This window comes from Salminus brasiliensis, chromosome 19 (genome assembly GCF_030463535.1).
Source record: "Salminus brasiliensis chromosome 19, fSalBra1.hap2, whole genome shotgun sequence".
NCBI classification, from domain to species: domain Eukaryota; kingdom Metazoa; phylum Chordata; class Actinopteri; order Characiformes; family Bryconidae; genus Salminus; species Salminus brasiliensis.
Window position 1 is genome coordinate 5,385,027 of NC_132896.1, and position 16,288 is coordinate 5,401,314.

Sequence of the window (16,288 nt, forward strand, 5' to 3'; positions counted from 1 at the left end):
GGGATGATGAGGTGGGGTGGTGATCATCCAACATCCTGACCTCACAAACGCTATTGTCGCTGAATGCAATCAAATCCTCACAGCAATGCACCACAATTTGGTAGAAAGCCTTCTTCCAAGCCTTCTAATCTCTTTTTTTAAATACCTGATTTTGGAAGAAGCTATAAACGAGCAGCGTAAGCTGAATTGGGCTAGGTACATTGATATTAAAAATATCAGAAGCATATACAAATGTAAATATGTTCAGATAGAGATGAGGTGCAATTGTGCCCATGTATAGTAAATAATGCCCAGCTGCTGTTTGCGTACATTAGCATCTGTGCTACATTACAGCTTAAATTAGTCATTATGGTTAATATGACCAACTTAAACTAGAGACCTATTATTTAGCTATTACTAGAACTTCTTTAAGTAATTAACAGGCCTATAAAAATGTTCTAATATATATATATATATATATATATATATATATATATATATATATATATATATATATATATATATTAGAACATTTTATATATATATATATATTTAGAGAGTGAGAGAGAGATATGAGACTGTGATACTGAAGTGTTAAGTCCTTAATAACACTCAACTCTCTAAATGTAACTGATACAGACCATATTCATCATGTTCATTAAAGACCCAGTCCTCTACTACATCTCTCTAGGCTCTCTGATCCATGACTATTGATTAGCCCTATTGATTTATGCGCCTCATAGGACTCCACAACTAATTGATCATTTGTCTCACTCCAGCAAGCTGAGGCTGGCACCCTTCCAAGTAAAGGGTGTGAGAACCATGTGGCTCTACATGAAAAATGTCATTACCATTAAAGGCATAACAACTTCACAATAATTACATGATCAGCGCTCGTGTCACACGGGTGTACTCACATCACAGGGTGCCGTGTCAGAACCAGTACTCTGAAAGCATCTGCGTCCAAATGATCATTTCACGTGGAGTGGGGCTGATTTGCAAGAGCATGCTGAGCTGTTTGAAGAGATAAGAGGAATAAGGAAACGCTCACACTAACTGTCATCTGAGGTGGCGAGTCACCATAGTTACATTTCCAAGAACTGAGTGATCAAGTAAGATTTTGATGCGTTTGTGTTTTCCTGATTAGTTTTTAACTCTTTACGTGTATTTGTAAAGAAAGGAATATATATATATTTGATATATATAATATAATTTATTCACATTTCAGTTGATAATTTTCAGTCATTCATTGCCTTTTGTATTAAATGCATGTTGTTGATCTTCACCTCTGTACTGTGATCGGTCACCTCTGACCTCTCTCCAAAAAGGGTCTAACTACAATACGATATACACCTCATATGCAGGTCTGTAAGTTGCTCACTAATTGTTTGACCTGTGCAACCAAAGTAATAGTTCACTATTTTGACAAAAGTATTGGGACATCTGTACAATCATTGTTTCTTGCAAAGTCAAGGGTATTAAAGACTCTATCCTGCTTTTGTTGGAGTAACTGTCTCTACTGTCCAGGGAAAGAAGGCTTTCTACTAGATTTTGGTTAAGCATTGCTGTGAGGATCTGAGTGCATTCCATGACAAGAGCGTTAGTGAGGTCAGGATGTTGGATGATCACCACCTCACCTCACCTCTTCTCAGCTCCCCAGCTCATCCCAAAAGCACTGGATGGAGAAGCAACCATCATTCCAGAGAACACAGTTCTTCCACTGCTCCACAGCTCAATGCTGGGGGGCTTTACACCCCTCTAGCCCACACCTGGCATTAGGCAGCATGCTGAACACATTCATTAGAAGGGCTGTCCACAAATATTCTGACATATAGTGTTATATGGGCCCAGCTAATAATTTTTGGTTTGAATATTAAATCTGTCAGGTTGTCTGAACATATGTTTAAAAAAAATAATAAAACCTTTTAATTATCAGTGTAAATTATTAATATTGTATTATATGAAATTAATATTATATGCTTTGTTTAAATACATGCTCCAATGGTTTGGAAAACCTTTAAATGTGACATTCATTAAACATGATGTATCAGTGTGATATCAGGGCCATTACATATCAGTTAGATCAATGTTTTCATGAAAACATTTCCATAACGTTGGTGATGGTCTAATCAGGAACGTTGTGTGAGCGTTTTCAGAACGTTCCTCAAACATCATGTCTGTAACATTACAGATTTACCTTCCTAGGACATTTAATAAACGTCATTTTAATGTTCTCTGTGAGGTGGGTGACCTACCTCTGACTTACCAAGGGGACAGCACAGCTGACAGTGAATAGAGCACCACCAAACATCGAGCCTATGAGGGTAGCTGCGCATGCGTACAGCACTTGTACCAGGTAGCATATCTCCTACTTTACAGGAGAAGGGGAAATGGCCTTTTAATACACGACAATGCAAAAAAATATTTTATATGAAGTCATTCTGGACCATTTTATTGGTTAATTTATCAAAAATGCAATTTCACAACATAAGTAATTTATAACCACCTCATCTTTACCCCTTTACCTACAGTTTTAGGCTGCTGGACCATCTATATATATATATATATATATATATATATATATATATATATATATATATACACACACAGTATGGTAGCAGCTTTAATTAAAGCTAATATTATATGACTTTCATACAAACCCACTGTTTTAAATGATTACTGTCACCAGATTCACCAGCTGCACCAAACACTGGTTTGCCTGGGTCTGCCTGTTGGAGAGTGCCCCCTGCTGGCCATATCAAGCCCAACCCAATAGAACAATAACCACAACAACAAAAAACTAACAGCTTGTCCAGCACAGGTTGATGGTTTAGCTGGTCTACTAGTATGACCAACCAGACCAGGGTAGAAAAGCAGTATGTCCATGCGTGTTGTGCAGCATGACCAGCCTGACCACAATCAGCTTTACCAAACTGGTCAACTGGCCAGTGTGACCAGCTTAGCGATAAGCTTGATCATCAAAGACCAGCTTAGACTGGTCTTGAGCTGGATTTAGCAGCAGGGCACTGTGCTGGGTGATGTAGTATTTACACTCTATGGCTCTGGCGCTGTAACTCAGTTCACCTGGCTGGTTTATTGGTATTGGTTGCTTTGGGACTTGACTCCAGGACCAGAAATTTGTCAACCATCTAACTAATAACTAAACTTAGGGCACTGAATAAGTCAAGTTAGTTGGTGGTCACTAGCTTCTGCTCATTGTTATCCATGTCAACTGAAAAGATCTCAAAAGATCTCAATCTGTATGATAGTAATGAGAAATACCATAGATTTTATTTTTGACCAAACCACAACAAACCAAGGCTAAAATCCTGCGATCAAAACACATACCTATATTTTACGTCCTATTTTTAAGGTAAAAGGTTGAATTCCTTGTGATTTCTATGACGGGACCAAATAAACCCAGACAAAGGCTCTAGATGTTGTGTCAAGCAGACTACCGAACTTTTGAAGGGCAGTATGTTATTATACATAGTGATATTAAAAGGCTTGTTCTATTGGGAAAGACCACCTGGGATGCAGTAACTCCCCCACCCCCGCAGCTGTCTGGGTGCATTGTGAGATGCACCTTGTCCTAGCATTGACAGGAGAAAGAGGGACGTTACCACGGCGTCCTGTCTCCTAGCAACATTGCAGCAGAGACAAGGGCTGGACACCCTAGAGACCCAGAACTCAACAAGGAGATGGATTCACAGTCCTTAATCATGGTGGTGGTTTGAGGATAAGAAACAAAGGAATACCGCTTTGCTAAACATCTCTATCCGTTCATTAGTCATATCTGACCTGATCTGACCATACTCTAACATAAAAGCCCAGAAGACACATCACATCATGACGGTCGCAATTCAGATCGCGAACTAGATGTAGTCTATGAAACCTTGCTGTGAGGATTTGATTGCATTCAGCCACATTAAAGCACTGGTGAAGTCAGGATATGATGGCCCAAAGGTATTGGATGGAGCTCCATAACTCCTGAGCACCCTTCTAGCCAGTGCTGGCCTGCTGACTCTCAGTGCTTTTCTATGGAGATTATAAACACTGTGTGCAATCAAACGCCTGCTTTCACTAATCATTTAATTACAAAGGGTATCTGGATACTGTTGGACTTTTGCACTTCTGCCAGGTTAGGTTATCAGCAGTCTAGTCAAAAAAAGGTCACCTAGGTCAACTCCTCAGCTTCCTCCACTTGGCTTAGTTAGAATGCCTTGCATTATTGTGCACCTATTACCGAGAGGGGGCGCTATATCCTTACATTAACAACAACGCTCCCATAAATAGCCTCCAAAACTCCAGCATGAGCAAATTCTTCCTAATATTCTTATTTGTATGGCTAATTTCAGCTCAACCTATTACCCAAGCCCTGCTGTATACACATCTTATAGACGTTTGGAGGCATGAACTGCTTCATAAACATAAACATGTATTAATACCTTTCACAACATTATGGTGAAAGCATCCATAGTCCAGTCCGGTCGTGTTCAATCAGGGTGACTGGCTGGTTTATAATACTGATAATAAACTTGCATGGGGCATCTGACAGCTGTGAAGAGTGAAGTATCTCTATATGACTAGAATAACCCATATAGGACAACCTATATAACTAACTCTGCTAAAGCATGCACTATATTTGCAGTTTAACTAGTTAAAGAGCTAAGATTAAAAAAAAGGAGCTAAGAAGGGCCAAAAAGAGCTAAGACGTGCTGCTGTCCCCGCACAGTAAACACCCACACCGCAGGACCCGCTTTACTACATACATTCAAACGTGCGTGTCGTGCATTCCCTTTAAATAGGAACACACCATTCCCAGTATAGGTGGAGTCTGTGCCAACAAAGAACCACAGATTAGGTCCTACTCGTGTCTTACTGCCCTCTCTGTCGAAACCTGCCACACAACCCGATCTCAAATACCACCAGAAGAACCGTGCGGTAGATTCCGTACTTTAAAAAGCCTGCGTTTTAATCCCGTGCGGTTTGTTTTGGTCCGGGCGCACCCCTCTCTCTTGCGGACATGGTATCGCCGGCCCCATCTGTTCCCCTCTTGTGAGCTCGGAGCAGCTTGTAGAAGCGCAATGGCAACTAAAGCGAGCGGGCAGCGAGTTTTACTCTTCAGTTAGCTGGCTAAGTCAGAAGGCATATGTCTAAGAGCAACGTGGATATCCGTGTTAAAGCAGTATCTAATGTGAGGAAACGAAGCGAGCGTGAAAACGTCCCCCCTTTTTGGAAAAATGTCCCAGGGATGTACAGTTTCTGTGGAGGAGATCCAGTCTTGGTGGGAAGTCCCCGCCATAGCGCACTTCTGCTCGCTCTTCAGGACGGCGTTCAACTTACCAGACTTTGAAATCGAGGTAATAAACAACGTGGTTTACGTCTAATCAACTTCATCTCTCAGCTTTAGTTACCTGTTTCTACGCAAAGCTGGTTTTACCAGGTGAAGAGAACTTGCTGCCACATCTGATCCAACAACAACAACAACAACAGCGGCAGCGGCGGCAGCGGCGGCAGGGCTCAGCTAGCCCGGTTAGCGCAGCTCGCTAACTCAGCTACTATTTAGTTTATTATTGATTAATTTATTAATTTAGTCCCTCTTGTCTAACTAATGTAGGTCTTATTCAGCTTCTACCACCGTTCCTACACTGTTAAGAAACTTTCCATTTGAGCTGGAGGGGCTGCTGTGGCTTGTATCGCTAGCTAACAACAAACACAACTAACGATCAGCGGCGGAGCTGACCCAGCTCAACTGTCCACAAACAATCCGGATTAGGACTTAAACGAGTCCGGCATGGGTCCACTTTAACTTATAATGTCTATATTGTGTTTATATGTCTATAAAAGTAGCATATCAGAGTTTATTCCTATACGAACTTGTGGTCTTGTTCGAGTTCTTGTTGTTAAACCAATGAATACGTGGAGAACTACCGTTAATGTAGCAGGGTAGCTAGTTCAATCCGAATTAAACTACAGAATCCGAATTAAGAGTCAAAAATGGGGTCTCCTTCATTTTAATGACTATATTGAAGATACGAACTTGTGGTCTTGTTTGAGTTCTTGTTATTAAAGTGGAGAACTAGCTGCCGTTTATGTAGCTGAGTAGCTAAACAGCTCATATAATCCGAATTAAGAGTTAAACGAGTCAAAAGTGGGTCGTATTTAATTTTAATGACTATATCAAAATGATTTCAGATGGTTTCAGTGGTCTTGTTCGAGTTCTTGTTGTTAAACCAATGAATACATGGAGAACTACCGTTAATGTAGCAGGGTAGCTAGTTCAATCCGAATTAAACTACAGAATCTGAATTAAGAGTTAAAAATGGGGTCTCTTTCATTTTAATGACTATATCGAAGATATGAACTTGTGGTCTTTCTCGAGTTCTTATTAAACCAATTAGTTAATATGTGAAGAACTACCATTAATGTAGCTGGGTAGCTAGTTCAATTCGAATTAAACTACACAGAATCCGAATTAAGAGTCAAAAATAGGGTCTCCTTTATTTTAATGACTATATTGAAGATACGAACTTGTGGTCTTGTTCGAGTTCTTGTTATTAAAACAATGAATAAGTGGAGAACTACCGTTATTGTAGCAGGGTAGCTAGTTCAATCCGAATTAAACTACAGAATCCGAATTAAGAGTTAAAAATAAGAGTTAAAAATGGGGTCTCTTTCATTTTAATGACTATATCGAAAATACGAACTTGTGGTCCTTCTCGAGTTCTTATTAAACCAATTAGCTAATATGTGGAGGACTACCATTAATTTAGCATGATGGCTAGTTCAATCCGAATTAAACTACACAATCCAAATTAAACTACACAATCCGAATTAAGAGTTTAAAATAAGAGTAAAAAATTGGGGTCTCTTTCATGTTAATGACTATATCGAAGATACGAACTTGTGGTCTTGTTTGAGTTCTTGTTATTAAAGTGGAGAACTAGCTGCCGTTAATGTAGCTGAGTAGCTAAACAGCTCATATAATCCGAATTAAGAGTTAAACGAGTCAAAAGTGGGTCATATTTAATTTGAATGACTATATCAATATGATTTCAGATACGACCTTGTGGTCTTTCTCGAGTTCTTGTTGTTAAACCAATGAATAAGTGGAGAACTACCGTTAATGTAGCAGGGTAGCTAGTTCAATCTGAATTAAACTACAGAATCCGAATTAAGAGTCAAAAATGGGGTCTCTTTCATTTTCATGACTATATGTGTATCTTCGATATGTGGTCTTGTTCGAGTTCTTGTTATTAAACCAATTGGCTAATAAATGAAGAACTACCATTAATGTAGCTGGGTAGCTAGTTCAATCCGGATTAAACTACAGAATCTGAATTAAGAGTTAAGAGTCAAAAATGGGTCATTTTAAAATCTTTTTAGCTCTGATTTCAGTGATGCAGTCTTGTTCTAGCTAAGTGAATAAGTGGTAAACTGGCGTGAGAGTAAAGCTGAAACTGAACTGTTTACATTTAATCCGTTTTCAGCTCTTAATTGTTTGGATCCAGTTTGATAAAGATTTATCTGTATATGAGCTCCATGCCAGCTCTGCACATTGGACATGCTGGCAGTCTGATAAGCCACTTGCTCATGCTTTTTATAGTGATGTAAATATGAAATGACTTATATAAATGACTTATTTATTACTTTATAATTCGGGTGAATTAGCCAGTGTGAAACGGGTTTTCTACTCTGAAGATGTATTGAGTCTTGAACCACTTTGCTATCCCCCTTTGTGTGTGTGTGTGTGTGTGTGTGTGTGTGTGTGTGTGTGTGTGTGTGTGTGTGTGTGTGTGTGTGTGTGTGTGTGTGTGTGTGAAAAGATTTAAGCCAAGTTCACGACGGGTTTTATTGTTAGATGGCCAGCAGGCTGGCCGTCGGCTTGGGTATTGTTCACACTGTCGCCCTTGTCTTGCAATTGGTCTAGCCAGCAATAGACTGGTCTGCTCTGGGTGAGAGTTAAGTGACTGAATTGGCCCATAGCTCCTTGCTTTGTTGTCCTGATTGCTTATGTGGGAGTACAGTTTCCACTAGTGCCCCCCCCCCACCTTACTGTATGTCCAAAAGTTTGTAGACACCCACTTATTTCACATTTTCTGGGAAAGCTTTACATTAGATGTTGGACCATTGCTGTGAGGTTTTGATTGATTGTGGTGAACTACAAGAGCATAAGTGAGATCAGGTACTGATGTTGGATGATTGCCGCTCCGATTGGATGATGTTGGATAATTGCAAATGCCAAAAGTGGTGCTGAGGCGAAGCCCAGTGGGGAACAGTATTGCCCGGCCGAGGACTCGAACCCTAGTCTGCCAAAGTGAAGGGCAAACATAAACGTCCATGGTCTCCTAACACTGCGTTCTCCTACCTGTGTAACGTGATTGAACTATATGTAGCCTAGCTCTACTGTTCCACACCCGGATGCTATGGGGAGGCTTTCTGCCCATGGTATGGCGCTTATGTGGAACTGGAGCATCCCGTTCTTTTGGCAATGGATACCTTTGTCAGCCAATTTGTACACCTGTCAGTAGCTGAATTCACCAAAGACAATCCATATTTTTGGCCATTTTATGTACATGTAATTTTATATTAATATTTTTAGGACGATGGGTCTTTTTAGATGCAGCACAGGTTCAGGTTTCTTGAAGTTTTAGAGAGTACTGTAATAGGAAAATGTCCAACAGCAGGCATGAAACAAGGCTCGTGAAATTTCACCCCACCTCCCCATCTCGCACACGAACACACATTTCCCAGAGGTGCGAAACGCATTTGTCAGTGCATTGTTGTTGTGAACAGATAAAAAAAACACTGAAGCACAGCAGCGTTGCAGTTAAAGTGCATGAGAAGGTCTTTAGCAAAGTGGAGCTAAGGCACTTCAACATGTAGCAAGCCCCTGTAAAACCATCCTTGGTGATTAATTATATTGACACACCAGCATAATGGCATTGCAGCATGTCCGTGCCTTGGAACCAAGCACCTGGTTTGTTCATCTACCTCAATCATCAGCTTGTAGCCGCCGCCGTCGTTCAGGGACGGTGATCTCGATCTTCCCTTCACTTTCCTTTCGAGCCCCCCCCATGGAAAATGCCCCGATGATTGTCCTCTCGTGTTACCGCTGTAGCTCGTAAAGCGCTGGACCAGAGCGCATACTTTCACTCTGCGTTTTCATCCTGGTTGTAGAGGTGCAAGGTCGCTGCACTGCGGACAGCAGCTGTGGACGTTTCCCCACCACACGATCAGATCAGCCCCTGCTGTGAATCATCCATTGTCAGTGTCTTGATTAAGGCATCAAGTTCAGGTCATTTGTCATTGCTGAGGGTCCTGGATGTCACTGGACATAATGGTCCAGAGCTGTTTATCCATTGTGTCAGTCATTGCTAATAATCCCTAAGAGTTAATGAGATAAGCGAGTGTTGGAACAGGCTTGTTGGAGCTTCTGTTGGTGCTGTGGATGGTAAAGGGAAGCAGAGGTGCGTTTTAAACCAGTTATTACTTCAGATTTATTAGTTTTATTTACTTCAACATTGTTTAATCAAATGCTCATATTGAGTATTTAAAAGTCCCAATGTGGAAGTAAGGGAAATCTGAAATTGACTGGACATAAATTGTGTTAAATGTCGCTTATTGTTGAAAAGCCATGTTAACTTGTTTATAAAGAAAAATACAAAGTGCTTAAGTCCAAATGAATGGCTATTCAAGTCGCAGTATCTCAGTACTTTAGCACTAAGTAGATCAAATGGCATAATTAGTCCTGTGTTATTGAATGAGGTGCTGCAAATTGTCAATAGCATCAATGTCATGCAATAAACTGGTAGACGATGGTGAATGGACCAATAGAAATGCTCCAAAATGACCTGAAGAAATAGTCTTTTATATGTACTTCAATTAAAAGTTAAGATGATTTTCTTTCTTATTCTGTGAAGTTGACATTTTTGAGATACCAGGCTTTTGTATGACTGTGATCTATATCTCAATGTGTCTCTTACTTCAAGCTGAAATTCAAGCTGAAAGAAAGCCATCAAAGGCTTAGCGACAATTACGAATGCTTGGCTAACCATTAAGATAAACATACAAAAATAACAACAAAAAAAAAACCAATTGCTAATTACACTTATTTACCTCAGGCCTGATTGTTGGCTGAAGTGTCATAATCGTGATGCCTGTTTGTAATTGTGACAGTTGTCATGTGTAATTAACCTTCAAGGGTAGAGGTGGGTAATGGTATTTGTTGTTGTTGTTGTGAGGAATTACTTTTTATGTCACTAATAAATAAAAAAAGTTTATTAGTAGACAATAGTTTATTGTCAAAAACCCACTTCCAAATCAATTCAGCAAAAGACTTCAGGGAGGGAGACATCTGTAAGAGTAATTTTACTGTGTGATTTTAAGTATTATGTGTTCTGGCTTTGTTTGAATTGGTGACCTTTATTATGACGGTCTGTGGGTTTTATTTTGTAATTGACTTTTTATTTTGTGTTTTTTAGTAATTAAATCAACAAGCAGTATTATACTACCCCTTTTTAACCTCCACTCACCCACCCCCATCCTGACCCATCCCACCCAACAGCCTGTTTGTGCTGTAGCAGTCTAGAGGAGCTATTGCCTCTCATGCTCTGTTTTTTTCCTTTCACTCCATTCCTCAGTAAAAGTTAATGGTGGAGTCTTTTGTTCTGAGGTGCAGAGTGTAATTAGTGTCCTGTTAATTGGATGTAGTGCTCCTTAGTGTTTGAAATGTTAATTATAATCATTGCCGTCATAGCTTTCATATGGTACCACTTTTTTTATTTTTTTATTTTTTATTTTATATATATATGTCCGTATCTATATAATAACTTATTACACCCTAACTCGGGGGGTGACTGGGACAGGACACTTATTTCGTCTGGCCTGATGACGAAGCTAGCGTGCTTATGCACCAGCTTAGTCACCGCTTCAGTGCCCCACGCGTGTTTGTTTTTAGCCATAGGAGGCCTTCTAAACGGCTGGGCTGAAAAAAGCAGGTGGCCAAGCTCGCTAAATAGCACACAAATCCGGTGGTAAACGGATCCCACAGCTTTTGTCATGGGAAGAACCCAAGCCTGGAAAGTGGTTGACTGATCAAGTCTTGATCAGCGATCAAACGATGATCTTGAAAGAGCTCCTGGGTCAGATTTGGATGGGGGGAGAAAAAAGCTGAACCCCAACTTTGGCAAGAACTTGAATCCTGATGAAAGCCACAACTTCATATGATAAAACCAACAATGCCAGTCCAGATTCTTATCATATTTGATTATTTGTGTGCTATGTTTTTCCGCATCTCTGTAATGGTGTTTAGGAAAGCTGGGGATTTCAAATGATGAAGCTAAAGCAGGTGTTTGTGATGATCTTGGAATCATGTCTGTATTGTCTCCTCAGAGATATGGCTAGCAGATATCTACAACAATTAGCCGTAACCTCGAAACCACCAGCCTAATGTTGCGTAGGTCCCTCTTGAGCCACCAAAACAGCTCTGACCTGTCGAGGCATGGACTCTACGAGACCTCTGAGGGTGTCCTTTGGTATCTGGCACCAAGATGTTAGCAGCAGATCCTGTAAGTCCTGTAAGTTGTGAGATGGGGCCTCCGTGAGCATCAGTACTCTGGAGCACTTTAGGTAGGTACTGACCCCTGCATACTGAGAACACTCTTCAAGACCTGTCTGATGTTTTGGAGATGTTCTGACCCATTGTCATATCACCATCAGCATTAATGTACATGGTGTTGGTCCTCAGTTTCATGCCTCAGATCGAACATGGGGTCCATGCTGGCTCTGGGCTATTAATGATAGGCTTGTGGGTCCGATACCTGGCTTCGCCAAGCTGCAGCTGTTGGGGGGCCCTTGAGCGAGGCCTTAATCCAATGGCTGCCCACCACCCTGGGCATGTTTACTCACTGACTTTTGGGCCATGTTCTTCATATCCACCTAAAGTCTGCTCATCAGGTCCTGCAGCTTTGTTCTCCAGCATGCTGTCTCCAGAACAGGAGCTGTTCTGGTGCCGTTGGACTTCATGCTAAGGCCTCACTAGTGTGTGTGGCATTCCTCCAAGACTGGCCTTGGGGATCCTTAACCTGCATCATTTAGCTTCCCACAATTCTTGTGGGTAAATCTGAAGTCCGACTACGTGCTGCTCTGCAAGAACTGCTCCAAACAAGAAGAACTTGGGACCCGCTAGACAAAGTGGACCATGGTAGGAGGAGGTAAATCGATACCCGCTCCCGCTGTGACTGTCTCTCTTCAGAGCTCAGCCTTTGTGCTCTGCGAGGCCACACTAGCTGGATATTACAAACCCACTGATCCAGGTTGAAGGTGGCTGTGCTGGGCGGCTCCTTTTCTTCCAAGGCTCGGTTCCGGGGACTTGACAATAGAATTTTTTTGTCTTTGCTTGGCAGGCTCACAAAACGTCTCCTTGCACATTGTCTCCTGGTTACACTTCACTGTCGCACTCCGCATCCCCGCCTGGAAGAGAGAGCGGCTCGGCAGGAAGGGGCCCTGCTCACCCAGGCTATCTCCTCGCTCTTTGTCTGAGCTGAGCACGCTTGATTTCCTGGCACTGTGGCTGTGAAACGAGCCCTGAAATCCCCCTACCGCCAGGCGCTAAGAGACCCCCAAATCCTCCAGGGTGCCCCCACCCCTCACAAATACAGCCTGGGGGAGTTTAGGCTGTCTGCTGAGCACGAGGGACCATTTCGGTTTTGTTGCATTTGACCGTTTCCATATGTCTTCATTATCTGTATGATGCTGTGGGGAGAGATGGTGGTCTTCCTATGGGGTGCTTTAAGTTAAAGATCGGTCTGATTGAGAGGATTTGGACATGAGTGATACAGGGCGGCTTATTAAGATTAGTGGGAATGGGCGGGGCTAAACTGTTGCAGGCTGAATAGGTGGATGTATTGTATTGTTATAGAGTGAATGATGTGTTTTGAAACGAACAGCATTTGTCTACTACTCTTAAACTAAGGTGCTTCAAAGGGTTCTTCAAGTGATTCCTTAAAAAAAATGTAGAACCTTCAAAAGAAGGTTCTTCATGCTCCTAGGTCTCGCGTACAAAATAGTTCACATGGAAGCAAAGGTGGTTCAGCATCACTCAAATGTATCACTCAATTTTATTTAAAATCTCTAAAAGTTGTTTTTTTCTTTGCATTGTTTATTATTTTCAAAGGCATATTAATGTCATCTCTCTTTTTCTTGAGTAAACAAGTAAACAACTGCACTGTGTCAATGCGTAAATATAAATTTACATGTTCATTTTCAATTCAAATTTTTCCAAGCATGACAAATACTGTGGTAATGTCGCAGTGAAGCCTGTTCAAACCCGAGAAAATAAACACTCATGTTTCTGGTCAGGAGCTCTCACTCCTAACTGGCCTTAGAGTGGTGTGGAAGTTCTTGCTGTAAGTTTTACGCTTCTCAGTGTAGCAGCCTATAGGTCATCTGTTAAAAGTGCTATGGCTGAAGCTCCCTGTCTTCTTTGTTGTTTGTTTACAGACCACAGTTATTATAACGTACCGTTATTGGGTTTTAGACATTTATATATAATAACTGCCTAGTATTATGTAAGTTGCATTTGTGCCATCAAAAAAACAACAAACAAGACCCTGACCTGTTGATGCACGGATTCCACAAGACCACTGTAGAAAGTCCTGAGGTTCAAGTCCTGTAAGGTTAGAGATGAGGCCTTCATTGAGCTTTAGGTGCCCATGACCCTGTTGCCAGTTCAACGGTTTCTTGGAGCACTTTTGGTAGGTACTGACCACTGCATATTGGAGAGACCCCAAAAGACCTGCCAGTTGTCTAGCCATTGAATTCTTATGCTTGTCCATTTGCCCTGCTTTCAGCACACCAACCTCTAGAATGGGCTGTCCCCTTGCTGCCTAACATGCTTGACCATCCCTTTAAAGGTGCCATCAAGTTATTTAATTATCAGTGGTTTTAATGTCATGGCTAATTGTTGTTGGAACGGTCTCAAACAGCAGCATATGCAATTACAACAAGTTACCAGTCGTTAAAGCCCGTATTTACATCTCGCTTAGAAGACCCGAGGGTGAAAGAAGCTATAATCCAGAAGCTATTAATGGATACACCGTTAAAGTCATCTGTGTGCTACTCAATTAGTAAATAATCCTGATCAGGAGGCCTAAAGTAAACGCCTTGTACTTCAATTACTGATTGGCTGCTGTCTGGTCTGGTCAGGTGAAGGCTGTTCCCTGCGTGCCTTACCTTAAGCTGTAGCTCATTTGTTCCTGTCAGTAAGGAGTTACGTACCTGGATCAGTGGATAATTATGGTTGCTTAAATAGTCCTAATTAGCACTTGTCTATTAGTCATCACCCAGGCTATTGGGGAAGCACTAATTAAGGCCATTGGGTCATTCTGTGTGAAATCACTGGGGCTTATTGCCACCTGTCACAGAGCTCTGAGCTGCTGCCCAACAAGAGACAAATAGATACCAGTCTGATGACTGGAGGAGGTTCTGATGAGTAGTGTGGCTGATATAAGCTTATACAATGGCTTTTGTCGCCGCAGAGTTTGAGCCATCATGGTCACTGTTTTCCATGGAAGGAATAAAAAAATAATTGTGGCCAAAATTCTAACAGACTATAAATTTTAAATATAAGTTTTTGTATCTCCAGTATTAGGTAACCAGTTCTTCACTGACCGACTGATATAATATGATACGGTGGGTCACCTTTCCTGGAAGAAATAAATCGGCAGAGTGATGTGGTTTCTCTTAACTGCTAGCATTACAGCTTGAAGTGCAGAGCTGGTTCAGAGTACTTAAAATTCACCAAATTACCCCCCCCAAATTCACCCCCCCCCCTGCATTTTCAGTTCCTTTTCCACTTGTTTTTGTGTTTAATTAGTGACCTTAGTCTGTCTCAACTTCCTGTGATTGGTCTGGAAGTCTGAGTGTTTGCAGAGTATGAAAAGCAAACCCAGCCATGATTCAGTTTGACCCAGACTGAGCCCACCTTTTTTGTTTGGACCAAACTTTGGTCCTTTGGTCCAGTCCGTGGTCGGAGGCACCTGAGGCACCTTTGACACCTGCTATTTTGTAAATATGCTGCAGTTGAGGAGGAACTGGCTTGATGTCTTTATGGTTTTCAATCCTCTTAATTTCGTAGTAGTAGTAGTAGTAGTAGTGGTAGTGGTAGTGGTGGTGGTGTTTTACAGCTACTTCGTCTCATGCTAATGGTTAGGGTGATGTATAGTTTGCTTTAGTTCAGGCTACACAGAGAGTGCCTCATATGGGGCTCCCCTGTGGCACAACTGCCTGTTCATATTCAGGTAATGTCAAACGAAACTTGCTCCTAAATCAGCCTTTTACAGCATTTCATGAGCCTTCTTTTATTCATCACTTTTCAACTTGCTGAGATACCGTCTAGCTTTAATTATTTGGATCTCAGAACTCCTAGATGACCTCTGAACTTGGAATGAGCCACATGACCATATTCTATTAAAATTGTGATGAATTTTGTTATTCTGATACAAGCAAATGTATTGTGCATGTTTCCTTACAGAAAGTGTCATTAACGCAGTTTAATTAAATGAAGTGCTGCAGATTTCGAATGAAGTCACTGTACTCGGTATGGAAGAGTTTTTGAACAGCAGTTTTTAAGAATCTAATGAGTTTTAATGCATTTTGTCTACTTGTGTATTGTGAAATATTACCCACCTCTTCTCTGAACCCCATATTATCAGACGAATGGCAATATTTGGCCTCCTAGTAAGATCATTAGCTCTATTAATTTTGTTAAATTTTACTAAGTGCTGAAATGTATTCTCTGTAAATCTGGTCTTCTCAAATATAACTGAACGCCTCCCAGCATCTCTCCTCTGATGTGCTTTAGGTTTGCGGTGTGTTTTAAATAGGGGGTTCTTTGGGTTCTTCAGGTGCCTGGTTAAAGTGTTCATGTACATGATAAACCTCTTGTATGTCAATCAGTCAGCCTTTATTTTCAGGTATATTGAGGGTAGTCCTTGTTTCCAGTGTGGCAGGGTGTGGTTGTATATACCACAGAAAGGGTTCTACTATTGTTATGAGTCAGTGAACCTTTCTCACAATTACCAAGAACTATTTTTGCTTGGAGTATAACGAGCTTCTTGGTGGAGGATGCAGGTGATACCGGGGGAGCTGGATAGTAAACAAGTTCTCCTAACCAGCATCAGCACAGTTTGCTGATTTTCCCTGCGTGGACACACCAACTATACCTAGTCCTGGTTATCAACTTTTAAAAACGTATGTCTCTGTACTTTTTGAGATTCCTTTAGGATTGGTTCCTCCTGGCCCG

The 16,288-nt window shown here is 41.3% G+C and overlaps 1 protein-coding gene across 1 annotated transcript in view; it reads left to right on the forward strand.

Moving 5' to 3' along the window:
• Positions 1–5,072: 5,072 nt before the first annotated feature.
• Positions 5,073–16,288, forward strand: part of cecr2 (CECR2 histone acetyl-lysine reader) — a 49,802-nt gene continuing 38,586 nt past the window's right edge. Inside the window, exon 1 of the mRNA XM_072663285.1 lies at positions 5,073–5,342. Coding sequence (XP_072519386.1) covers positions 5,223–5,342 — 120 coding nt within the window. The 5' untranslated portion in view covers positions 5,073–5,222. The remainder of the gene's footprint in view (positions 5,343–16,288) is intronic.